General features: G+C 42.4%; 1 protein-coding gene across 4 annotated transcripts; it reads left to right on the top strand.

Moving 5' to 3' along the window:
* The first annotated feature begins 4 nt into the window (after positions 1–4).
* Positions 5–27956, top strand: ikzf1 (IKAROS family zinc finger 1 (Ikaros)). Of its 4 annotated transcripts, none has more exons than XM_036538505.1 (8): positions 6–90; positions 5436–5489; positions 6314–6433; positions 18139–18402; positions 20743–20910; positions 24084–24209; positions 25222–25353; positions 27154–27956. In XM_036538505.1, the coding sequence occupies exons 2-8, from the start codon at positions 5450–5452 to the stop codon at positions 27879–27881; spliced, it is 1578 nt and encodes a 525-aa protein (XP_036394398.1). In that variant the 5' UTR covers positions 6–90; positions 5436–5449; the 3' UTR covers positions 27882–27956. The 4 variants fall into 4 exon arrangements, with proteins under 4 accessions (XP_036394400.1, XP_036394399.1, XP_036394398.1 ...); XM_036538501.1 differs by having other exon boundaries at positions 25219–25353; XM_036538507.1 differs by lacking the exon at positions 18139–18402 and having other exon boundaries at positions 5–90.
* The last annotated feature ends 40 nt before the right edge of the window (positions 27957–27996 follow it).

Raw genomic sequence — 27996 nt, 5'->3', positions numbered from 1 at the left:
TCCACAGTGCAGCTGCGGCGTTACGAACTTCTGCACATGGAGCGGGGGAGAGTTGGAAGAGCTTCATACTGCAAACTCAAGGAATAGCAGGTAGAGTACCATTAATAATACTTTTACCGTGAACACAATAGACAGAAAGTCTTTGGCACAAATGGTTTTAGTCGAAATTAAGAAACTAGATAACTTGCAGTGGCACTTTTGCGGAGCGGAAAAGATATGTCCTCATTTTTCAAGCAGGTGCACAAACGGGACTTCAATCCAGTGAGATGAAAGGTCTTAGCAGAAACGTCAAGCGACGTATCACTGAACCGTTTTCCCAAAAACGACGCTGACCATGTATTTCACTTATCTTACGAAAATTAAATCTTGACGATCTATAATAGAAACAGTGACATCTCTTCCAAGGAAGTTAAAGGAATTCTTTCCTTATATTCCTAAGGTAATGTTTTGGAATTAACAATATATAATGATAGTATATACACTGTGATATATACAATGGATATGTATAGTATTTTCTTTCCAATGACCCTGATTCATAAATGTATATTTAAAAGCGAACGCTTTAACGTGGTCAGACAGAAGTTTGTTCCCGTCGCTTTCGACTGGGTGGACACCTGTTGAAAGAGCGCGCATCCCTCTGCAGTTTTACGAGTTGCGTACATTTCTAAATAAAACAAACGCTAAGGCTACGCTGAAGGTCTAAAATATAAATATGTGTCTTTATTCGTTATCCTTGCAACAGTTTCAACATTAGTTTCGATTTTAAATAGCCTAGTAATCAGAAAGGCAAAAAGTAAAAATCCACTTAACGCGTATGAGGCAAATGGAAATATATATTCATGAAAATATAGGTTAAATAGGTTTGTTTTGCAACAATAATTATTCTAGCGAGTCTAGTTAAAATTGAGTTAACATTTTTTTTGAAATAACGTCTTTTAACTACATCAGGTTACAACAAATCCGTCTAAAGAAAGCAAAATCTGCCACTGCGTCACGCAGCTGAAACATCTTAATTAAAACGGGAAAATGTCCAACGGACTAATTTCCTACCGCACATATATACTGTAAACGCATTTATAACCTTTTGTGAATGTAAGGAAAATGACATTCTCGCACAATACCCGCTCAAGGGGCAGGCAGTCACATTTACAGGTATCTAAAATAAAACAAACAAACAAAACGCCAAAAAACAAAAAAAAAACAAAACAAAAAAAAAAACTAATGTAAAACAAAACCTTATTTCGTGTGGATCCCGTGTTGAGCAGTATCTACTACGGCAGTCGAACATAGTTGACACCGTGTCGATAGAATTAGTGGGCTGGACTCCTGCAAAGTTTTTCACCCCCGTCGTTTTAGAGGTAACGTAGGCCACATTTCAAGAAGAACATCAACACGTATTGTAAATGACTAAGCCTGGACTGAACTGCGTTGCTAACTGTCAAAAGTGTACCAGTCCTATGATCTATTGGGCTTTCCATGGGCGAAGCGATGCAAAGTTTGCCAGCAGGGAGATAACGCAATTGTATTATTTTTCTAATGCTAATTATATTAACCGTATGGTAATAACCGTATGATAATATATAAAACATAGAAATGTAGAAATAATTAGTCAGACTATTTTTCATTAACGAAATATTACACATTTTAATTTATCAAAAGGCATGCTATAACCGTTTTGCACTGTGTTTTCTGATGATACGCGATGATGCTGCATTTCACTAAATCAATTCGTGAACATAATTTCAGCAATAATCAGAATTGTCAGAGATCATTTGATTACTTTGAAGGCACGATTTCTCATGTGTCAAGACAAGCTTTAAGTTTCGCGCATACCATGCATTTGTATGTTCTCGGAAGAACTTCCATAAACACATCTGTGAAATAAAATGACTGGCGAATTTTGTCAGTAAAGCCAGATTTTAGGACATAAATGTAACTGTTTTAAAAAGGCTTTCCGATTTTTGCATGGCTAGTGAGATTGATCATTACTTTGGATAAAATATGAAATATTTTAAGGACATCATGGAAGTAGGCTACTCCACGTTTTAATGTCGTGTAGTAAATGTGCCGTGCTGGCTTTATCTACTGCCTCGTTTCTTACCACTCAAATGGTAAGAACATGTCAATCATTTGAGATTCTTTATCGGATAAAAGTCTTGCAGTATAAGCAATGTAAAAGGAAAATTGCCTTAAACTCAACTCAGGTTATGGGACATTTATGGACAGGAAAAAGTAGCGACTGCATGTGTTTGTATACGCACGCGGATGTGTGTAAAAGAGAGAGACAGCACAAGACCGAGGAAGAGGAGAGAAGGCAGTCACATAAAGTTATTGAATAGATTCCACTACACACCAGTAGTGTAGTGAGCTGTGTCAGATGCAAATTTTGGCAGTAAAGGAAAGCCCCTACGTAAGTGGCCCATGTTTCCAATACGCCTTCAAAGTGGGCTCTCCCTCATGTCTGCTCCAGTACTTCACACAAAGCTGGGAAAACACACTGCACATAGTGTCAATGTTGTGAGCGTAGCACTGCAGAAAGGCCACATGGTTAAGTTCCAATTGTGGCTGGAAACCTTACCTAGATTGATTACTCATGACATTGTCGAGGGAAGACACATCTAACCATACATATTTAACGGCCATGGAGGCCATGTGGTGCGTTATAACACGAAAGAGCAGTAGTATAAAATTAATCATGAGAGATCATTCCAAAAGGCTGCTTCTGGCATAGTACATTAAATCCATCTCATTTAGTTCTACTTCCCGTAAGTTTTGGGCTTATTAGTGCCCTCTCCATACATAACCATATAGACTGCATTCTGTGTACAGACTCTCTGTGTATTGACTGAAAATAGCATTCATGAAGAAGATCAAAGTTTTTTCTTATGTATTGCTTCTAAAATGGTAGGTCCTTTCTAGAGCTGTCCATAAGTCTGTCTGTGCATGTGTGTATACGTTCACACATACATGTGTGCGTGTGTGTGTGTGTGTGTGTGTGTGTGTCTGTGAGAGAGAGGGAGAGAGAGTGCTTTGCGCCTCCTGGTCCTGCTGGTGTGGTGCCGTTTCTGTTTAACGGCCTAGCTGTTACCCACACCCACCCTGCCTGACCCTGTTTTGTGTGCTTCTCACTCGGTTTTGTGCAGATCCCCCCCAGGAGGCGGGGACTGGAGACCGTGCTAGTTAACCCACAGCCCTCTTCCTGTCGCTCTCAGCGCTCCGAGACCTGCAGCCATGGCTCTTCCTGTGTGGCTGGAATTCCCCTGGTGTGCTGCAGCCTGTCTCCAGGGCACCCATGCTGCAGGGTCAGAGCCCCTTTGCTGCGCCTGCAACTCGCAGCAGTGTGGCATGCTGCCCTAAAGATCCTCACTGAGAACAGACACCTCTCTGTACAGACATTCGGTGCCTTTTACATAACATGTTCAATCCATTCTTGGGGAGTAAAAAGAAACAAAAGAGTATCCATCAGTTTAGGAGTGCAGGGGTTACCTGAATTAGGTTAGTCCTAGGGGTTAGCAAAATGGTGATAAAGGCACTCTCAAATATAGAATAGCATAGGGCACAGGACAAGACAGGACTAACCTAATTCTGTAATCAAGCTGAAAATAACACACACCTTCAAAATGTCGTTAATGCAGCTGGAAAAACAGCAGATAGCAATGGCAGGGGCTCAAGAGTTAGCCAACCTCTACGTGGAACTCTGCAGACTTACAGAATACAGGCCATTTAGTATATAAGATGAAAAAATGAACGGACACTGCCCTACACAAGGATATCTGTGGGAGTGTCATTGAAAAAGAAACAATTGGAACAGACTAACAGAATTTACTTCTATAAGACTTGACAGAACCATTATCTTATTTTAACAGGACCTTTGGTAGTTCAGACTTTTGCTGAATGAATGCAAGAGGTGTACCCATAGCCCTTCTGCTCTAGTTTTACAGGATTGTCCCGTTTTCATTCAAAGCTTGTATATGAACTGGTACCAGGATCCTCTCCCATTTTAAGGCATACGTCTGCTTCTCTTACCTCTTCAGATAATGATCACGTCTTGTGTGACACAGTGAAAGAATCCAGCACCACTCCTAAAGAAGTAGACTCAAATGCAAAGCTTCTCCTAAAGAAGCAGGCTCTGATGTGCACCACGCAGCAAACAGATAGGAAGGAAAATGATGTACTGGTTTGAGGCAACACAAAGCCGTGTCCACATGCTTCCTCTGTGCCAACCAGCTGTTCCCACCTGCCTGATGCCATTCGACCCCCCCCACAGCACCACTGTTTTCGTTCACACCAGCTGTTCTGAAAGAGGCGTGACAGGCGTGACCTCCAAAGGTTGAGAGAACAATCATGCGTGTACCTCTTGTCCCCTCAATGGCACGCCAAGCCCATGCTCGCTGCAAGTCTTCTGCACCGATAACCCTCTGGCCCTCCCACCCTGGTCCCTGGTGTCTGTGGTGATGCGTCTGAAGCCACCCTTCTCTGAACATTGTGTTGCAACAGAAGGGGCAGGCGCTTCCCACTGTTTGTTCCAAATCTGTGGAGCCATCTGTCAGTAAAACAGGAAGGCCTAGGTTCCCCTTCTCCCCGGGCGCGTTTCGCTATTTTAGGGAGCTTCACTTCTCCCTGTGTGGTGCTCTGAGCCGGGCCACTTCTCTAGTGGGGATGTCTTGAAGTGGTGGAGCAGGGCTTGGAGCTGCTGCCGGGCCCATCTGCCGCGGGCTGGAGGTGGATGCATTATTAATGGGGCCAAGCCGCGCTGGTGTCCGCTCAGAAATGCGGGCCTGCTTGGCCCAGGGACACCGTCCTCAGCAAATTGCTTCTTCTTGTGAAAACTTCACTGCCCCCCCCCCCAACCCCCACCCTGTGTGCCCCCCACCTCTCCTGCAGGCTCCTCTCGGCTGCTGATTGCTGCTTGCGCGTGTCACTGTTCAGCCCGCGCGGCTCATCCATGCATGCTAGGTAAATTAGAGTGAACATGGGCTCAGATCAACTGGGAAGAGCCAGCGCCGGCACCAGCCACTGACCCAGGGCCATTTAATTTTCTGCTTAATTTTGAGGCAGTCAGTTTGCATTTTTGGATGATTATGCGATGGGAAATTAACAATAAATAACAAATGTGGTCTGAAAAGCCCACTCTCACCCACCGCCACCTCGGTACCCGCCTCAGGTCTCGTCCGAGCCTGCCACCTCTCTGCTGCCTCTCACGCTCTGTCAGACTCGTAATGAAATGTCTGTAATTCCTCGTGGTGTGCGTGTGGGTGGCTGTGGCATCTGCCAGTGTCTTGAAAGCTTTTGTACCGGGGTGAGGGAGCAGGAGAGAGAGAGGGCATCCCTTTAATCAACAGCCTTGTCTTTACATTATTGCATTTTCAGACAGGGGTTAATTATACTGAATACTTGTCTCTGTCTCAACACATGTTTGTCTTTTTTCCTCTCAGAATATCTGCATCGAATGGAGACAGAGGAGGCCCAGGAAATGACCCAGCTGTCAGGTGAGGACAGCGCCACCTACAGAGCTCTGGGAGAGGAGAGTAAGGGCCGTTGTCTCTGTTGGGGGGGAGCACTTGGGGAGGGCTCTCTGTCCACAGAGTGGAGCATTTGCCGTTACTCTGCAGAGTGTGTCCCAGGTTGAAAGGCTGTACGTGGAGAGCTGAGGGCAGAGGGTGGAGGTGGAGATGGAGGCTTGGCCCTAGCAGGAAAGCATGGGTGCAGGAGCGAGCAGAGCTGGTAAAGCAGAAAGAGAGACAGCGAGAAGAGACCACAAGAGAGACTCGTATATCCTGTTCAGCACAGCTGGGCCCTGCAGATGCTGTGGAGCTCCAAAACACACCTCCCCCCGCCTCCTCACAAGCCCTCCATCCCCAGTATACTTGTTGTATGTAACTTTATGATTAATTAATTATGATTAATTTCTGTGTCTCACCTTTCAGTACTGCTGGAATATTATTAGTTTGGAAGCTGCTATGATGCAGGGAACATGTAGTTAAAGCAATGTAAACAGTAACTTGAATTTAGTGATCAAAACCACTTTTTATATATGATTGAAGCACTCCTAATTTACTTCTAGAGAAAGATAGCTGAACAAATGCTAAAACCCCAGCAGTAATGACTTGATTTGTTATTATATAATGTTTTTCCTTTGTGTATAAATACATTATGGGCTACATTTCATAGTGCAGCAGCTGATTTAAAAATGAAGGGGTCTCCTCTGGGCTTTGCAAGTGTACTGAGCACGGGCAGGTGAGTGAGGTGGAAATGTGTTCAGCTGTGGTGTCCTGCTCCCCTGACGGCCTGGTGGTGCTTGGTTCTGCTGCAGGCAGGGAAAGCCCCCCTGCGAACGAGGTGTCGGAGGACACGGACGAGCCTATGCCCGTGCCGGAGGACCTGTCAGCAAGTGCCGCTCAGCAGCAGAACAGCAAAGCCAACAAAGGGGTCGGTGAGTACCACCCACCTGGGACAGGGTCCCTTTCCACAATCCCACATGGTCCCCGTTGTCACATCACCAGGACACGCAGCTTACGTTCTCGCAAAGGTTAGGACACCTCCCTACACCTCTCCCATGTCATCCTCACCTCCTACTCCATTCTCACCTGTGACATGTGGCTCACACATCTCATCTTATACACACATGTGACGTGCACTAAATCTACAGTTTGATATAATTCTGATGTAGGTTTAGCCTTTTACTTAAAATAGACATGTATGTCACACTCAAGACATGGTGTCATTCTTGGGATACATTTTTTCATCTGTAAATGAGAAAGTAATAACCTCAGACCTGAGTGTCAAAACAAAAAGGTAATTTAGCCCAACTTTCCTTTCTCCTCTGTGCTCACTGTAAGCTCTCCACTTGGCAGTAATATGAGAAACCTTATCATAGGTGCTTACTGTAAGAAGCACTACAGTGTGTATTACAGGGCACAGAGCAGTAGTTCTATCATTGTGTTAGAAAGTGTGTTGTGGGTGTGGAGGCACTACAGAGCATGTTACAGGGCACATGGCAGTAGTTCTGTCATTGTGTTAGAAAGTGTGTTGTGGGTGCGGAGGCACTACAGTCCATGTTACAGGGCACATGGCAGTAGTTCTGTCATTGTGTTAGAAAGTGTGTTGTGGGTGCGGAGGCATTACAGTGCATGTTACAGGGCACATGGCAGTAGTTCTGTCATTGTGTTAGAAAGTTTGTTGTGGGTGTGGAGGCATTACAGTGCATGTTCTGCAGTCTCCTCACTGTGCAGTAAACCCATTAGCAGCACTCATCAAGCATAAACAGTGTGGTTTCAGATTTTATAAAATACCCTGATCCAGTTTAAAACTGAAATACAACAACACAAACCAGCAGCTTCTTATTGCAGTACATGGTTCTTAATCCATCAACAGCACAGTGTCACTTACACCCATCAGTCCAATTTTTATTGAACGGATTGTCTTACTATTACATTGTCCTCCATGGAAGCTTCATAATGTTGTACAAAGCTCTAACATAATTTGAAATGTTTGATGCCAACCTGTGAGACAATTGGCCCTTATATGCTTATTGCTTTGATAGAGTTAGTTCTTCAGAGCAATATGTGTGAGGTGAATTGGAGCTTCACCTTTTATTATTCAAGACTAGTTTTTTGGTTTTTGGTATGTTAGAATATCTGATCAGTTGAGTCTCAGGTTGCCTTTTTTAGTTCCATAGTCATTGACCTTTGAGAGTTTGCTCTGTGTTAACACATATATTATCTGTAGATAAATATCTATCATAGAGTGATACTATCCAATACTCCAGAATAAACATGTGTTGCACACAGTGCATTGAGTTTGTGTTAAATATGATTTGTTTTGGCACAGGCACATTGGCAGAGACAGACTAATGATCACTCCAGAATGAAAGCATGGAAACATCTGACAGCAAACATCTGACAGCAAACCTATGTCAGTTTACAGTACAGTTAAAACCAAATTTCTTTGCACATGCAAGGAAAAATCTATTTTAAAAATAAAGAGTATAAGGCAATTGAAATAATTGATTGTCAATACATTAAGTACTAATCTGAACTGAATTGTTCTTAAATGCATGTTTTAATGTAGTGAAATGTTTTATTAACCATATACTCTGCATATAATGTGCCTTTGCCCATATGTACTTATGGACGTGTGAAAATCTGAAAACCACTCCACTGACTGACATTTTACCAACACGCCAGCATTCTACGATTAAGACAATATTTGATTACTGTCCAAAGCAGTGTTTCCCACTTAGCTATATCAGCAGCTCTCCAGCTTTAGAGGTTCTTGAATCTTCGTCTATAATTAGCAAATTTTGAAGGTTTACACATTCAGCAACAGTTCATCACAGGCCAGCCCTTCCATAGTAGCAGCATATTTGAAATATTTAGCTGTAATAGTATTCAATTCAATTCAATTCATTTTTATTTGTACTCCCCTATCAGGAAGAAACCTTGAGCAGAACCGGCTCATGGGGGGGGGGGGCCCATCTGCTTCTGGCCGGCACTGGGCAGATAGAGTCAGAGACAAGTTATGCAATGTACTTTAAGACATTTACGATTGACAGACAATAGTAGTTAACAGCAGAGTAGTAATTTGCCTAACTCCTGCCCTTTACAGAAAAATGGTCTGTTTACTCTCATCCTAATGGAAATAGCAATAAGGTCAGTGGGATTCCTTTTTCTCCACTGATAAAATCATTTCCAACTACAGGAAAACACAACCACTTTGATTATGTGTGTCTGTCTTCACTATGGTTTATTACTTGGAATCGTATGGGAATGTCCTTATTGAAGTTACAATGTTGAATTTACCCGCAATATTTGGGAGTGCCCTTAGTAAGGGATGCAATGTTAAATTTACCTGAAGTCTTTTGGGAATATCCTTCTTAAAATTAGAATACTGAATTCCACCAGACATCAATAATGGTGGTTTGCTCAAAGCCCTGTACTTTTTTGAATAAGCCTTTACTTTTCCAGTAGTTCTAAATACATTTGCAACACACTGACTGTCCCTGATTACAAACCCATGATGAAGGTGCTCACTGCATAGACAGAATTTTCACTGATGTGGCTAGCGTGCAAACATCCATTTGGGAGAAACACCAGTGTAAGAGAGACACTGTTACACAGAGTAACTGTAGCTAACTAGTTAACATTAGCTCATAGCTTCTACAAAGCAAAAACTAATGAGACATCAAATAGTTTTAGTAATAGTCTTGCAGCAGTGACTCTTGCTATATTTATTATTTTTTGAGGAGAAGTACAGAGAGAAATGTCTGAGGAAGATGAAAGAGGGACAGTGCCAAGAAGGCTGAAGGAAGTTCCCCTTTCTTACATTCTGCCAGTTATTCCTGACCTTTGTCTGATTTTAGTGGCTTGCCATGAAGTTTGCTTAAAATGAAAGAATGTTAGTTCAATCAGGCAGTGACCCAGTGACTCCTCTGCCCATTGGCTTGATGCATTGTGCACCAGAAATATGATCCTCCAAAAAGGAGGTGAAGGGAATGTTTAAGTACTGCAGGCACAATTGCGAAGGCCTCATGTATTGCATTCTCAGTTTCAGGAGAATCAGCTCCAAGCTGTTCAGAATGGTCCAGGGCGACCCTAATCCCTTTCCAGCAGCATCAGAGGTTGAGTGCCTTCACTGTGCCTCCAAATATTCACAGAGAAGGCCTTGCAGTTGTTTTGTGCCTGCATGTCATTCAGCTGCAGTTGAGACAGAAGGAGCCAAATGATTACACCGCTCTACCACTTCCGGCAGACATGGCTGGATTCTAAAGTCAGATAATTAGCATCCAAGTGAAGACATGTTTTTTTTTACATAGGTGCAAGATTGATGATTTGACTAAATCAAGGGCTACATCAGTGTTTGAGTAAATGCCTGCTCCTAGGCCGCATTGGAAAGCACTTGGTGCTGCTCACAATGTAACTGTAGTGCGGGTTGCATCTTTGGTTTCCATCTCCAAACCTCACGTGCAGAAAAGATGATTTAAGTGGCACTTTCACAGAATGCTGCTGTTGTGGAGCTATGAATCCTCACACGGGTATGATATTTCATTCAGTATAACACAACCCAGTAATAACAGTTTTTGCATACATTGTACTCCATAATTTAGCTAGTATTTCAATAAAATACAGTTCAAACACATTTCCTCTCTGACCTGTTCATTTCTGGGAAGATTAATCAAACAAAACTGCCATCCCTGCTTCCGTTTGACCAGTTTTGCCCGGTTTGGCCCAGTTTGGCCCACATGAGTGTCAGGCTAGAATATGGGCCACAGAAAATGTGCCAGGCTAGGGCAGAGCTGTAGATGTAAAAGTTAGAAGTAAGAGTTAGTGAGAGTTAACGTAACCACTCCAGAAAGCACAGTCGTGCGTGGGCATCCGTCATGCCAGTCAGATGGTCGGCCAGCCCTGCAGCCATCTCAGGCCCTCTGGATCCATTCAGTTAGCTGATAATTTCACTTACAAGACTTGTGTGTTACTGTTCCACTGTTTTCTACGAGTGTCCCCGGCACCTTCTCATTGGCTCAGAGAATCATTTTCCCTGTTTTACCCCATAGTCCCCAGGGTTATCTGAGTTCAGGAAAACATGCTGCAGTTATCCTTTTTGTGACAAAGGCAAACTGATAGCTACGCTCATTCAACATGAGAGTAGAGTGACATTATTGGACGCGTGTGGAGCGCAATATAGATTGTCAGCACACTGCATGTTGTCTATAAAGTGTTGTGGTTTGTACAATTTTAATAACTAACAAATGACACTGTACTACAATTGAATGTGTTTTCACAGCTAACAGGGTCAAAAGCAAATATACTGACATTTCAACACAAAAAACCTCCTTGAAATGTTTCAAGAAGCTGATCACTTTTTTCCAATTAGTTAAATAAACAAAACTATATGAACAGCAAAAAATCATAAAAATTTGATTGTCCAATTCACAGTACAAGATATTTAGACTATGCCCATAATTACAGCATCTGATGCTCAAGCATTAGAGAAAATTTGTGAATAGCATTGTAAACAGCAGATTTGTGATGTTTCTATATTGGCTCAAATGACAAAAACAAACTGAAAGAATTAACTCTGATAAATGCAAACTGATTCCATCTGGATAGGAAGACCTAGTTTCAACTAATTGTGACTAGAAATCAGATTAGAATTAATTAATTTGTTGTAGTATTCTGCAGGAAGATTTTTTCTTTGCAAATCACAAACCACATGGTTATAAGCAATGGAATACAGTTATCAGGTAATTAAATTATTTTAAGGCAACTGAACAATGTTCCAGTCATCAGACTGACTTCCTAACCCTAACGTGCACATGCTGCATAGCTCTAAATGAGACTTTAAAGCTCTGTGGGTCTCTGTGTGAGTGAGGAGCTGCTTTGAGTCTCTGTGAGTGAGTCTCTGTGCATCTGCTGCAGTCTCTGGCTGAGAGTTCAGTCTCAGTCATTACCTTGAATCTCTTTGGTCAGACCAATCTCACCTTGCTGAAAATCTTTAATCCTTACATTAAGTGTAAATCTGTGATGTTTTTTTCACTGCAGTGGCTGGGTCTCATAAGGTGGGGTGGGGGGGGCAGCAGGCTTGGAGCACATGACAGTTGAAGTGAAAGTACGAACATGTTTACAGTTGCAGCACAGGTGCAGAGAGTGAGCGCCTGCTGATGCGCCTCTGCGATCTGCTGGGCTTGGCTTTGGTCCTGAGCCCTTTATCTCCTGGGGTGTTGAAACTCACCCATGGCAAGTTCTTCTTAGGAAACTCTTGCACATCCTATTTCAGTTTCCTCTGACAGCACTCACATTTTTCTCTTTTTTTCTTGTAGTTCAGCTGCAGTGTATGATGGTGGCCTGTTTTGAGCAGAATTCCTAAGGAGTAAAAGCCTTTACATCACTTACAAGCTGTGATATTTATTGATTAAATAAGTGGAAGCTGTAAGCCGTGCTTCTCATCCTGAAACTTGCTCATCCTCCTCACTCTATGCGGCTCTCAGGTGGCATTCTGATGGCGTCAGTATGTTGTCACATGTGGTTTAAGTGCCACTGGTGTCTGCTTGAAAATAATAGTCAGCCCCATCACACCAGATCCTCACATCCGGCCCAAAGCTGTGGCTGAGCACTGTCTCTCTCTGGTTCAGTGGATGGGGGCCGAAGGCACTGTGGTTTAGAGGGGAGGGAGGACTCAGCTCTCACTTTGACTCAGTGCAGGTTGCGCTGGGGCCCAAGGCCTGTGCTTAGTCATTTAGAGCACAGTGAATCAAATTGAGATCACCTGGAATGATGAAGAAGCCGAGGCCATGCTCAGGAGCGCAAAGATAAGCTGTGACTTGGTGGAGGTCAGTGTCTCTGAAGAGTCACACATGGACTGCATCAAAGTCCTCAATACAGACAAGCAGAAACTTGCTGATCCTGTGCCATTTCATAGTAGCCTGGCAACTTATCCTCATTATTGCCTCAGTGAATGCTAAATTGCCTTATGAAATGTCTTGTAGATTCACATGACTTGCTTGTTTCAGTAATGATCTTGTAAATGGTTACACAGAGGACATGATTATGACGTTTCATCCCAAAAATGCTGGAGTTGGTTTGTACTGGGACAGTCACCCCAACCTCCTTCAGTCTGAGTCTGAGTGGATTCATTAACGTACATGAAATCAGTGTGAATCATTTTTAAAAACAACCATGATATTAAGCCTCCTAAATAACTACCAGCTCATCTATCTATATGGTAGCAGCAATGATGAGGGGTCAGTACTCAGCACCCCACTGCTGTTTGCAGTGGTTTCAAGGCTTGTAAAATCAGTAGCCACAGTAAATGACTCCCCCAAATACAGAGGAGAAGCCATGTGGAGGGATAGAGAAGGGAGCCTCCTCTCCCCTTGGTCATGTTTTGAAGTCTCCCTTTGACCTGGTTGGTGTCTGAAAGATGCAGGGGCAGCCCTGTTGTCTTAAGGTGGGTGCTGCATTTCTGTAAACCACAGAGCAGGACACCTCAGTGCATTCAGTGGTGCTACAGGGGCTGCAGGACTCTGCGTATGTGGGGTGCGGAGAGAAGGGGGGTGGCAACAGCAGCCTCAGTTTGGTCTCCATGTCTCTGTGGCTTGTGTAAGATCATTTGTGTGAGTTTTGTGTGTATGTGTGGTTTTGCACATTTTGTTGCACATGAAAGCTTATGTGCGTGCGCTTGTGTGTGCATCTGCTCACCATGCAGGGTTTACGTGTGCATGTTTTGCATATGTGTATGTTTGCCATGCATAGTTTGTGTTTGCATATGTGCATATATATTTATGTATATGTGTGTGTGCTGTGCTGCCTGCAGATCTAATCATAGAGGGAGGAAGTGTCTTTTTATCTATGTGCTGCATCTCCTCTACTCTGATAAAGCCCAAGAGTATCAGGGGAGTTAAAATTATCTCTCAGGATCTTGCAAGGCTGCTCTGCGCAGCCAGGAGCTGTATTTGGGGCAGGAAGACTCAATGTGTTAGGAGAAGAACACACAAATGACTGCCTCTTGCTCTCTCTGCATTTAGACCTTCATACTTCATTGTACTTGTCTACAATAACAATGCACAGTGGAAGCCAACCCACTCCCAGACACAGAAAGAAATGAGGAAAATTAAAAGAAGCACCTTGTCACCTTCCTTGGGTGAACAGTCTGTGCTTCATCTTTTCCATTTTCAGGGTTTTTTTTCTGAGAGCTTGAAAAAGGAAATGGATTTGGCGTGAAACTACTCTGTTTGCTGCAACATGAAGGAAGCCATTATGTTACATGTGAAATGCCTGTGCTCCAATAATGGCTTCCACAGTAATTAACATAGATATTAAATCAAAATGATAAAAGTCCTTCTTTGAAAAGCTGGTCAGCATGTTTACTTTAATTTGCCTATTTTGTGTAAAAAGGTTCTGTGTATGGAGATTGTTTGTATGTTAATGCTGCCTTTTTTGTGCATTTGTACATGCACACCAGGGTGCTTCAATTGTCTTAAAACATTTTTTTCTTTTTTGTTGGTAAATGTGGGCATTGATCATGGAGGCTTTTATAAAGTCTAATACTAAGAATTATTTGTTTCTCTCTCTGAGTGTGTTAAGATGAATATTTTAGATATGAGATCTCTCTCAGCTTTGAGTTCCTGAAAATGCAAAACAGTTATAAAAAAGTGTGGAAAAGTTTGCTTCCATTATAACGCTGTTTACTAATCTGAACGTTCATTTCAGAATGGTGGCGTTAAAAGTGATGTGTGCCTGGTTTCGAGAGCATGAAGTGCTGGCTTATTTTTAGGGTGTGAGGGCAGTAGTGCACAAACAGGAACCTCAAGGCCTGGTTTGATCACTCAGTTTGTCCCTCCTTCATTTTGCCAGTCAAGGCTGTTCCAGAAAGGCCACCATCATTGGACTACTGCACTGAGCTGAACACTGTGGATTGTGTAAACTTGTGCCTTTTACCTATACAGTCCATTTGAGGTCTTACTGACTACATTGACTACACTGACTACCAGCTGCTTCAGCGTCCTCTTAAGTGTGTGTTTTGTGCTCCCATATGAAGGGTGAACCGGGATGTGCGATTTGCAGGAGATAAAGTAAAAGCTGTTCCTGCCATGTTGGAGCAGTCCTGGGTTTAGTCATTACTTCCCCATATCCCTGAGAAGCTGCAGCTCAGCAGTAGTGGTTCCCTCTTTCCCAGCATGTGGCCCCTTCTTGGGTCAAAGTGCTGTCAGCCTTCTGGAAGCTCCCCATACCCTTTTAACACTTTCCTGGCCAGGCACACCAGCTGAATTCATCCTGGTTTTTACTTCCAAGCACACTTCCTAATATAAGATCCCCTGTCATGTGTTTGGGACCTGTTAGGCAACCCCTTTCCCAGATGGCCATGAAGGAATTTGTATATGGCAGCTCAAACTGCAGGGATGTGACTGCAGCAACCATAGCATCCAACTGGCACCAGTGCAGGGAGCTTAAATCCCTGTCACAGCAACTGCAGCTTAGATTGGTGTGGACAGTGTGGACGAGTCCTCCCTAGTGTGCCCTTTATCTTACCGCTATGATAATGTGTCTACTCTAATATGATCTCCAAACCCTAAGAGCTCTGCTGATGTTCACATCCCTCTCTTCCTAGCTGATAAGCTACGAATGACCATGCAGGCTTGTGTGTAGAGCTACTTTTCTTCACTTCCCAGCAGAGATGACACACAGGATCGGTAGACTGCTGCCATTGCATGATGACAGCAGTTGAGAGAGTCAGACAGCAGGGTATTGCACAATGACTTCAATGGAAGTCCCAGTTTTCGTTTTAGTCCAGAAGATAAGAGCGCAGAAGTTAGAGGACTGAGTTTGCAGTGTTGCTTTCGGATTTTAAAAAAAAGCCAGAAATTTGAATTGTGACGACACTTCCTTGGAGCTTATATCTAGCTATGCAATAAACATATCTGAGTTTTATATATCTAGACTCACTGTACTTGAGGAGTGCTAGCTAGCTAAGTATATAACTTCTTTACACAGCTAGCTAGTTAGACTAAATTGTGCCATCCAAATAGTTCAACTCTAAAGTAAGAAAGCTAGCTATTGTTGCAGTTTGCTATCCATTTGTTGGGTGCACAAAATAAACTGCACACTTCAAATGTTTCTTAAATGCATTGTAAGCTAGATAGACAAGCTAGCCAGAATGTCTTCCTTTGTGTTCCCAAGCGCTTCATTTAAGCGATAGACAGGTCTTGTTTTCTATCGATTGAAAGGAAAACCTGTCTTTGCAACACAACAAGTAGCACAGCATGTACTGTAAAAGGTTCTTTCAGTTACAGGGTTGTATAATTCCCTGTCGAAGCTTCCCTTTCTGTTACTTCTCCATAATTCTTGGTATTGCAGTTGGGCTTGCCTCGTTTTGGACGTTTCCCCTTTTCCACTGCATTCCTATATTTCATTATTTGTGCTTCTTCCTCTCGGCTTGTACAAACAGTGCTGCAGGGATGAGGAAACTGAGCTTCTACAATGACATGCAAACCGCAGAGCCTTTGTTTTTGAGCCGTCATCTTGCAACCTGAAGAGGACAGATAAGATTGAGGCATCTGCCTGGTCCTTTCAGAAAGGCGTCCGTGTTCTTGTGTCAAGATGATGGAGGAAGCAGTAAAAGTGGTTTGCGTGGCAGTAGCTTCTTCCTTCATCACAGCATAGATTAGTCACTGAGCTCCTTCATTCCTATACATGTGTTTGAATGTAGTTCCAGACAAGAGCATCTGGGAAGGGGTAAAATGTGACACAGGCTCATTTCCTTCCTTACAGGCAGCTGAAATTGGTACACTTTTGCCAGTTCATGAATGCAGTTGCAACATTCAGTCAAATGTCAATTTAATCTTTTCTTCTAGTGGCTTGAGACTGGTTCTCAGGATAAGACCAGCAAAGCATTAGTTGACTCTGAAGATGTGTGCAGGTCTCCTGAATTCCTATGTGTGTCTGATGATGTTTTGCTTCTGTGGGAGGGGAGAGCAAGCTCCACGGGACAGCCGTTGCTCTGTTTGTGTGTTTACCACTGCTACGCTCTCTAGCTTCACGCGTCTTCCTGTGCCTCTGTTTCCTGTTTATCTCGCTGTCATTTGTCTCACAAAAGTCAAGCGATGGAAAACAAGAGAGACGGCATTGGTGATCAAAACGTACCCATTCCCAAAAGCAAAGTAAAGTGAAAAAAGAAAATGTAATCTTGTCTTGTGAAAAGTTTTCATCAACACCTTCAGTGTGGAGAAAGGGCTGTGTGTCCTCACGTGTCCCCTGCATAGATGCTGTATGTCTTGATGTTTGAATATGCATGGCATTTTTTCATAGTTAAATGGCTGTTTCTGATGTGTGCTAATTTGAGAGCACATGCCCAGTGCTGGCAATAGCATTCCGTTGCACTACTACATGTTAATTTTTCTGATTTGAAGATACTCTTTAGAGTGCTATTGTAAGACACCCACTTCCATTTCACTCTGCCATCAGTTTCAAATTCCAGCTCCATCACTTACATTCCATCTCAATATTTATCATCTCTCTGTTGCTAAGTGTCAACAATTTTGTGAATTTTTCTGGATTGTTTTCACGGAATGGTGTGTGCAGAGGACTCATTCACTACATTGCAATGGAAAACACAGCAAGGGAATTGACTTCAGTCTAACCCACAGGCTGTAAACCTGCTGTTCCTAGTCACATTGCAATGGCATTTTAAGTAGATTTGTAACTGGTGCAGAATGCTTGTTGTTTGCATACATATTACTGCTTATTATATTATTCAGAGTGACTATACCTTCCTGGGCAGAGTTATAGTAATAATAAGTGGCCAACCATACGTTCATTATTAGTTAGCATCAACTCTCATGTCCTGTATGGGTTATGGATATCCCTCTGCTATGGATAGCTGCAAGTAAGGGCAAGTAATCAACATTGATCAGAGCTGCACAAATGCAACATGTTCAGTTTCCACGATACAGCTCAAACAGAGAATTAGATTACCTGTGGTCTATATTTTTAATGCATGTTTTGCAACAAATAGTATATTAGTGATCAAACACACAGTGTTTGCCTTATATATTTTTTTATCAAATCATCATTTTATAGTTACAGTAGAAACTTAACCTGCCCTATAAGCAATACTTAAGCTTAAGTCCTCAGCTGCAAAATAAGTTTTTGTTTAACCCCCCCCCCCCCCCCCCCCCCCCCCCCCCCCCCCCCCCCCCCCCCCCCCCCCCCCCCCCCCCCCCCCCCCCCCCCCCCCGGTGACAAAAGGGGAGTGAAAAATGTGAGGATTTTATTAAAAAACTGTAACAATACATTTCACCTGTTATCAGAAGTGCACTAGTACATGCTGTCACTAAATATATCATCTGTTACTAAATATATCATCTGTTTTAGAAAATGGGTAAAAGTTTTTATATAAAGTCACCTGGGTCAGTTTTCTAAGAGCTGTCCAATTTGCATGTAGGCCTAGACACCTAGATGTTGATTAAATGCACTAAATATGAAAGGCAGGCAGACACGCTCAGAGATGATGGTGGGATTCATCACTGGACATTCCCCCGTGAGAATCCTGGGCCTCTTAAAGTGTTTCCCCAGTGAGGTATAGTCACTTTTTCGCAGAAAGACATGCTGATACTAAATGGCGGCCCACTGCCCTCTTTTCCAGCCAGTAATATAAAAGTAGAGGCTCAGAGTGACGAGGAGAATGGGCGCGCCTGTGAGATGAATGTGGAGGAGGAGTGTGCGGAGGACTTGCGCGTGCTTGATGCCTCGGGAGCCAAACAGAACGGCTCCGACCTGGTCACCGACAGCAAGGCCTACTCCCCCTCTGGGGGCATCCGTCTGCCCAACGGGAAACTCAAGTGCGATATCTGTGGGATAGTTTGCATCGGCCCCAATGTACTGATGGTTCACAAGCGCAGCCACACGGGTAAGAGCCCTCTCCCCCCCACACTCTACACACTTCACTGTGCATCATGCTGTCCGCCAGGTGAGAGGAAGGCTGGAGGGGTTGGTGGGTTGGGTGGGGCTGGGAAGCTCTCAGGTCTGTGCCCGCCTGCTGTCTCCTCTTTTTGCCAGTGGCCGTGGACCTGAATCTGAATGGTGTGGACCATTTGACAGATGCTACATGAGGGGAAGCTAACACTGGGAGGGATGGGACTGTTGAATAAGTCACTGTTGCTTGCCCTGTGCCAGCAACATCCTACCATGGCCTTCTTAGACACCTGTGAGTTTTCCTGAGACAGGCCCTCATGAATCCGCGAATCATCAGACTTACTGACCCAGTCAATGAGGTCACAGATACTATGTAGCTGGATGCCTGTAAGACTGTCATCTGAAGAAGTGTAGTGTTTGTAGAGTATGAAAGGGGCTGACTTCCTTGGTCTTATTTTCATTACTATGATATGAGAGAACAGTAAAACTGGGGTAATTTACCAGGTGTTTTTAGTGGCAAGTAAAGGTTCTACCATGACATTACCTTTACATTGGCAGGAACACAGAGATCAGAGACCCCTTTAATCACTCACTCAGCTAAAAGCCATGAGTGTTACGGTAATTGTATTTCACAGAATTGTATGATTACATGGCATATATAAATGGCTACTTTAATGTTCATTAATTATTTATGGTACAGCAAAAGATTTCCTTATCTGTTTTAGAGATAACTGGAAAGTTTTTGCCGTGGTACAGGTACAGTCAAAGGGAGGGACCACTGGAGTTGTGCCTATTTATATTTGAGTTTCAATATAAATATGTATAAATAAATATGTATAAATAATTCCTTTTTACGTAAGTTTTTAAATGTCTTTCAGTGATCTAAATGTGCCATATTTGGAAATGAATCTGGAGCTGCAGTAGATGTATTTGAGGTGTAAACACCCTAACTGAGAGAGCACACTTTCATATTATCTGCTGTAAAACCTTGAACAGTCATCGCCCTCGCAAATAAAACCTCTGCTGAGAGGTACAATTATCACAGCATTAAAAGTATTTTGTATTTAAAATGGATATTCATTTGTGAAGAATCCACTGGGGGAGAACATTATTCAAAGAGGCATTTAACTGCTGCTCTTCAGAAACTAATGAAACCAAAAATGGAAAAAAAGGAAATACAAGGAAAATGTAAATGCAGAGGAAGGTGTAATAACAGATATAATAAAGGGGCACTCATTTAAATAGAAAATATTCTGTGGTAAAACTGTTCTCCACAAATGCATTTTTAATGAGTTTCATTTTTTTATATTTTTTGCTGCTTCACTGGTGACTTACTTTATAGAGCCTTTGAAAAATTGAGGCTGTATTAAAAGCTTCCCTGAGAATGCCAACACACACCGAGACGGAATATTGGTTTATTCCAGAACTGCTGATCAGGAAGAGTGGCTTTCAACACAAAGTGTTGCCTTCACTTTATTTAAATGAGTTTGAATTTGCATTGTGATGCGCCGCTCCGATTTTCGAGGCAACGAAGAAGGGGGAAAAATGAGATTTTCAGATCAAATTGACCCAGGCAGCGATGCGTTGCAAGTCTGAAAGGCTCTTGTTCGATCGCGGGCGCCAGCCAAGCTCAAGAGGCATGGAGAGGGTGCTCCCCTGCTCCCAGAGCCTCGTGCCTCATTTGAGCTCTCCTTCGAGTCGTCCTGCCACTGGAGACTGTTTCAGGGTCCTGGATTAGTGTACAACAGCAACCCCAAGCTCTGCCAGTAATGGTGCTTTTTTGGGGGGGGCAGCTTGCGCTCCATCACAGTGCATGTTGGAACAAAGCATTACCACAGCAACACACATGCAGGTCTAGAGAAGGAATTGATCCATCAGGGTCTTTTTGTGTACACTCAACAATGGTGTACCCCTAAGGCAAACCCAAAGGCTCTATTTGCCAGTCATTATGTGACATTGGTGCTGTTTGCCTCACAGAAACTGCCAGACACAAAGTAAAGTTGTGATATTTGTGTTGCCATTCATTTACACTTTCAACCCAAGCCTGGTTGGTTAAGTATTATTTTTCCTGAGAATATATTAGTCAGTAAAGCACACGTTCAGTATAATGTAACAACAGTTCAGTCTCTACCATCAAGAAATATAGAGGGTCAGGAAACAGTGCTCACTCTGAATTTCTAAATTCATTCTGAAGTCAAAGCATGAAATGAATGAAAATGCATGACAGGAGATTGTGACGCAAAGGGCAAAGGTCAGAGGGTTGGGGTGTGAAATGTGTGGGTGGTGCAGAGAGGGCTGTCTTGATGGAGCGGTCTTTGCTGTCTCTTTTCCTCAGGAGAGCGGCCATTTCAGTGTAACCAGTGCGGGGCCTCCTTCACGCAGAAAGGCAACCTGCTCCGCCACATCAAGTTACACTCAGGGGAAAAGCCCTTCAAGTGCCACTTGTGCAACTATGCCTGTCGCCGTAGAGATGCCCTCACTGGCCACTTGCGCACTCACTCCGGTAGGTGCTCCGATACTTTCCCAGCATGCATAGAGATACAGAAATATCACAGAACCTCTACGCACTGTGATGTAATGGCGGTATCAGTCTGAAGTGTCCATCGGTTTTGAGTTTATAGGAAAAAGACAATACACCTCCTACTCCATAGGCGGAGTTTGCGGGGGTCGCTGAAATATGTTACTACATTTAGTCTAAAATAGGTCCAAAATTAATCTAATTAATTACATGCTTTATGATTAATCTAAATTAATCGCATATACAATATTTGCCATGAGAATCATTTAAAAATATTTTTAAATACTCCTAGTTAGCCTGCAGTTGGGTATGATAAACAATAGCTTGCTAGCAAGCCTAGCGTATATCTAGCCCGTCCATATATGCTAAAAACTAGCTTGGTAGACTGTAGTGGGCTATGATTAAAAGTGGCTTACTTGCCTACCGTATAGCTAGCCTTTACGCGTATGATAAAAAGTAGCTGGCAAGTCTGCTGTCGGGTATGAAAGTAGCTAGCTAGCCTTTTCGTGTATGATAAAAAGCAGGAAGCTAGCAAGCTAGCTAACTAACCTGCAGTCAAACTGTTTATGTGTTGCTTGACAACACGTGTAAATGTAATCCTGAAGGAAGTATTTTTTGTCGGTGGAGCCGAATAAACTACAAAAAACATAAGTTGTCTCAAATTATCGTTACTTGATAAACAGCCTTGTTTGTAGAACTGTCGCATAAAAGCAATATCACACTCGGAGTCGTGTTGTCATACTGAATATCAGCACGGCTGTGATTCGGTCGTAGGTATTAGGCTGCACGTGGAGTGCCGAAGATAATCACACCCGTGCTGATATTCAGTATACCAGCACTCACCTCTCGTGTGATGTTGCTTAAATGCACAGTGACGTATGGGGTCAAGGGGCATCATGGAGTGTGATTAATTTGCGTTAATTTTTTGACGCGTTATTTTTTCTATAATTAATTAATCTAAATTAACGCGTTATTTTGACAACCATACAGTAATGCAATAAAATAAAAATGATTGTAAGAAATAAATCTGAATTCTATTATGTTTGGTTTTGTAATAAATTCATTTTTGAGCCTTCACATTGAGGACGACATAAGCAAACAGCAAACCTATCACCTGAGTCGATATATACGCGGGACGCAAAAAAGGCGTTTACTTCTACACTAGGCAGGACATTGATTATTATATATATATATACAAGCCTACTGTAACAACAGGCGACACTGTTGCTGAGCATTTTCTAATTGCGTGCGTGTGTGCGCACAATAAGTTGCATAGTTTTCAATTTAACACGAAATTATTGCATGTGTACACTAAATGTTTTAAAAGGGTACACGGGAAATGAAAGCATAACAGTATAATATAAACAAATTGATATTTCACTTTTAAACTTTATGGTTAGTGCGCTTCATTTGTGTGCGCTCATGTGTGAAAGACAAATACCCTACGTAAGTCGATGTGTGATATAGTACAAAGTGGTCGGAAACTGATTTGATGCGCTGTGTTGTTTGGCTTTATGGCAAGCTTGGCACTATTGTCTTCTGTTACTGTATGTTTGTGCGTAACCCGCCACGCAACAGTTAGACTGCGTACTGACGTCAGTTAAAAAATGTTTGCCTCCCCCCCAGCGCAAATGTCAGACTCTGCCTATGTCCTACTCATGTGTTTCTTTAACTATTGTTTAGTATAAATGTAGAAATTTCACAATTATTCATATACATTCTCATGACACCCAAGGGCAGAGCTGGAAACAGGGGAAGCCTGAACACTACCTTTAAATCCATCATTACTTTCAACCTGTTCCCCTTTAACCTCCTTGATTAACAATAAAACAAATAATTCACAGAATAATCAACACCAATCGCGTAATTAGAATAAATGATTATGCTCGCGAAACACGGCAGATTGTCTGTAGTTTGTGTGCTATTGCGAAAGCTACAGCATGAGATTGTTTAATTAACAAGGGTGGCAATTTGAATAATTAAGTGGCAACTAATCCCAAAACTTTCTCTTAAATGTTTCACATGATAGCTTTCTTGTGTTACAAAATTCAAATTACAAAGCAGAGCTAAATTTAGTTAAATCAATTTAAATTACTGAGAATAACCTTTTAGGTTAGGTTGAATGCACTGAACAATAATGTTTGGAACACAGACTTCACAAAAGCTGTGATGTGTAAGGAGCATTTAACATAATTTAAATCAATAAATACCATCCTTGTTAAACAATCTCACTTTGTAGCTTTCGCAAGGACACAAACTACAGACAATCTGCAGTGATTTATGAGCATAATCATTTATTGTAATTACACAATTGGTGTCGATTATTCTGGGAATTATTTGTTTTATTGTTAATAAAGGAGGATAAAGGGGAACAGGTTGAAAGTAATGATAGATTTAAAGGTAGTGTTTGGGCTTCCCCTGTTTCCAGCTCACCCACCGCCACTGCCCAAGGGGTTTCCATCTACAGGCAGTGCTGCATTTTTCCTGTATGTTTCATTTGTAAAACTGAAGCTTGAAACAAATTGTTATGCATGAATGCCATGTTCAAAAATAGCTGAAAATGTGAGTGCACTTACCCATTTCCTGCTGTATGCCTGTTCTGTTCAACTGCTGTCCTGGAAACCTAACCCATATTTGGTATTTTTCAAAATCGACTAATTATTGGTCAGACCAAAGAACAAGGCTATTTAGACATGAACATGAAATCATAATGAAACAGATTAATTATCAAAAGGAGGGTCAGGCTATTGGTGATGTTTTCCCCATGCTGTGAAATCGTCAGAACTGCGCTTAACCCACCCTTATAATCAGTACATAGAAGTTTTCTCATAGTAAATGATAATATAGCATTCTAATATAGCATTCTATTTTTACACAGGACAGTTTGCTCTTGAATTTGAAATAATGTGTCAAAATAATAAGCATTTTTATTAAGCTTTCAGTCAGAAAAAGCAATAGCTATTTTATCTCTCTGATCATTTTTTACTGTCTTACTGATATAAATGGGCTTTACTGTTGTAATAATTGTATTTATTTATTAATTTGCTGATGCACTGATATAAATATGTTTGTGGGATTTTTTTTCTGCCGGTCTACTTATATAAATGTGCCTCTTTTAGGCTGGTGGACTGATGTGAATGTATTTCCTTACCCTGCAGTGGGAAAACCTCACAAATGTGCATACTGTGGACGGAGCTATAAACAACGAAGCTCACTGGAGGAGCACAAGGAGCGCTGTCACAATTACCTGCAGTGCATGGGGCTCCAGAGCAGCATCTATTCAGGTGAGAGCTTCAAAAGGCTGTGTGCACAGGGAAAGGGATTTTAGTCCTTTCACTTTCAGTCTTTTCCAGTTGTACATCGTAGGCTGCAGAACTGTTTGTAAACCTACATCCCAAACTGTTCGATTTGACATTGACTAGTAAATATTCTTAAATGCCAGTTAATGAGCACGTCAGCATGGCTCTGCAGGCTGGGCTAAAATGCAGTAACTCTCATTTGACAGCTGTTTCTTTTTTTTTGTTATGAAGATTTAAGATTTACTTTAAGGAGGGAAAAGAGTTCTCTGTACTGTCTGTGAGTTTTATAGAGAAGACTGCAAATCGTTCTTCAACATCAACAAAGGAGTTACATTAAATGCTCACTAATTTCATCATCCTGGTAATTTAAATTTTGTGTTGAAGCATATGGAATTTTACCTGTAAAAATGATATAGATTTATAAGATGAAGTTTTGATTTAATACCAGATCTACCTTATTTTAAAGTTAAAAATTAAACCATGAAATGCAAATATGCCATAAACACTGTATGCAGGTTGTAGTTGTGTCAATATTTTTATTGCAGAAATATCAAATTGTGTCTCTGGCAGGCATGCAGAGATATAACTGCATATTACTGCATATTTCTCAGGTCTAACAAGATCCCTGAGAGATATTTGTACTATGGCATGCCATGGTGGTAAACTTGCTCTGGATTAGGTGATAGTTTAAAAATCATATAAAATCTGTCTGAGATTATGAGATTCCCAGCCATCAGAGAAGGGAGGAGTGTATGTTAGCGTACAGTGTGCTACAGCAGCCGCCCTCATGAGACATTAACTTTGAGATTTCCCATGCACAGCCATGACAACGCTCTCCTCCTCTGTATCCTCTCATCACTGCTGTCTTTATTGTTCATTAAGTGACAAAGTCACAGCTTTCGGACATGAGGAGGAAGAGCCTGCACTTGTGGATTTGATGAGACAGACATGATTATTTTAATTCTAAACATTACTTTTCTGTCTTGCTTTCCAGTAGTAAAGGAAGAAAGCAACCAGAATGAGCTGAGTGAAGACTTAAGCCATACCGGAACAGAGAGAGCCTTGGTGCTAGACAGACTAGCTAATAATGTAGCCAAACGTAAGAGTTCTATGCCACAGAAGTTTGTGGGTAAGGGTTAAAGTCTGCTTTCTTTGTGTATCTATAACAATAGGTTCTGTACCTGCAGAATACAGGTAAAGGCTACACAAAATAATTAATAAAGAGAAAAGTATTCAGCCCTGTATTTGCACAAATTATCTGATAACCTCACTTGCCTTATCTCGCCATGAAGTAGGCTTTCGTTTTGCTTTTGATTGCCTCTCTGCTCTGCTGTTCTCAGTTGTTGACAGGACAAAGCCCTGCTGTCACACATTGTGGTTTCAATACAGTGTTACAGGAGTACCAGCAGCCGGAAATTTAACAGTTGTGCTAATAATTTGCTTGATATTTGTATTTATATTGGTAATTTCAATATTCATAAATTAATAGTAATTTATTAATTGGCTGGTCTCATGTTTTGGATTAGACACTGTATTTGCCTTAAGAAATTCAACTTAATGTTAATCAGTTCAAGACTTGTATACAACAAGAGTTTCTGAAACCAGTATTCTTTGTTAAATTTATAGATTTTTGACTAAAATATATTGAGTAGCCTGATATGGCCATATACCACTGGGAAAGATTAGCACAAATGTACATCACAGTGTGAGCAGATCACTCTCAGTTGTGGAGAGATTGGCTTGCCATCCAATTTTATTAAACCAGTTCAACTGAAGAATAACGAGCAAGATCAGCTTGCTTTTACTGAGGCATTTAGGATTAATCCATTTAGAATGGATTAAGACTGCATGTTACCTTCATAGCCACTGTGGTCTGCTCCAAGTAGGTTTTTAATCCCCTCAGAATAACCTGTGGTCTGCTCAGGTTGATATTAGTCCCGTTTGGGATGACCTGTGGTCTGCTCCAGGTTAACTTTAGTCCCTTCTGTGCAACCAGTTGTCTGCACCAGTTTAATTTTAGTTCGTTGAAGTCTGCTGTAGGTTGATTTTAGTCCTCTCTGTATGAACTGCAGTCTGCTCCAGGTTGATTTCAATCCCTGCTGTTGGGACCTGTGATTGATTTCCAGTTGATTCTGGTCCCCTTTGTTGATGTGGTGTCTGTTTTAGAGTGATTTTAGTCCCCTCTGTGTTGACATAGTTTAGTAGATTTAATCACCTCCATGGAGACTTTCTGTTTGCTCCAAGTTTATGTTATCCCCCTCAGTACAATCAGTGGTCTTTCCCAGGTTGATTTTAGTCCCCTTAGTGCAAGATGTGTTAGCTTGATTGTAGTCCCTGCGGTTGGGACCTGTGATTACGGTCCCCTCTGTGGTGAACTTGTGTGGATGAGAAGAGCCATAGACAGATCTGAGGATAACCGGCCCTGTTCTGGATATTCACAACATTCACATTTTTTCTGCGGTTAAATACTGTTTTCACACATGGTAATTTTGTCCAATGAATGGTAATACCCAACCAAAGGAGGAAATAGGATGGTGATGAGTTTCACCCTGCATTTCCTCAGAAACAGGACTAAGAGGCAGGACCATTCAATTTAGTCCTTTGTTTCATCACAGGAAATGCACTATGGAGGAACTAGAGTGGCAAGATTACATCTATTCCTGAGAAACTGTTTCTCTGGCAAAATTGTGCATTGCTGATCAAGGCCAGACAGTAGAATATACATAAAGAGATAAAAGTGACTCACACTTCCCTTAATTCATCTTAGCTCCACCACTGAAATAATGCCCCGGTGTTCGCAGAGAAAAATATAGCCTCTAATTAAAATAAAAAATTAAATAGGTGACACTGTAAATGGAATTGATTCTCCATTATTTTAAATGATGGCTGAGAGGGACGGTCCGGTGATGGCTCTTCTTCTGGCCCTCAGGTGAGAAGCGTCTGTCGGACCTGTCGTTTGACAGCACTTCCGGTGGGTTCAAGGAGAGCGAGCTGATGCAGCCACATGTCATCGATCAGGCCATCAACAGCGCCATCAGCTACCTGGGGGCAGAGTCCCTGCGCCCACTCGTCCAGACATCTCCTGCCTCCTCCTCTGATGTGGTCATCAGCCCCATATATCCGCTCCACAAGCCCCTGAGCGAGGGTCATGCGCATAACAATGGCCATGCCCTGTCAGCCAAAGACAGCGCTGCAGAGAACCTTCTCCTGCTCTCCAAGGCCAAGTCAGCCTCAAGCGAGCGGGAGGGGTCCCCGAGCCCCAGCGGCCATGACTCCACTGACACCGAGAGCAACAACGAGGAGCGGCCAGGAGCTGGTGGCACTGGCCTCATCTACCTGACCAATCACATTGCAGCAGGGGCCCGAAATGGGGGCATGCCCCTGGTGAAGGAGGAGCAGCGGCAGTTGGAAGCCCTGCGGGCTGCTGGCTTGGAGCTGCCCTCTGATGGCTTCAAGGTGGTGAGCAGTGATGGTGAGCAAGTGCGAACATACCGCTGCGAACACTGCCGTGTCATCTTCCTCGACCATGTGATGTATACCATCCACATGGGCTGCCACGGTTTCCGGGACCCCTTCGAGTGCAACTTGTGTGGCTACCGCAGCCAGGACCGCTATGAGTTCTCCTCACATATCACCCGTGGGGAGCATCGCTACTAACCTGCCTGAGAGCACACACATATGCACAGATACATATACATATACACACATGCACACACACTCATACACATACATATACACACACACACACACACACACACACACACACACACAC

The sequence above is a fragment of the Megalops cyprinoides genome, chromosome 10 (assembly GCF_013368585.1).
Source record: "Megalops cyprinoides isolate fMegCyp1 chromosome 10, fMegCyp1.pri, whole genome shotgun sequence".
In the NCBI taxonomy this organism is placed as follows: domain Eukaryota; kingdom Metazoa; phylum Chordata; class Actinopteri; order Elopiformes; family Megalopidae; genus Megalops; species Megalops cyprinoides.
This window is presented reverse-complemented; position numbering and strand designations above follow the sequence as displayed.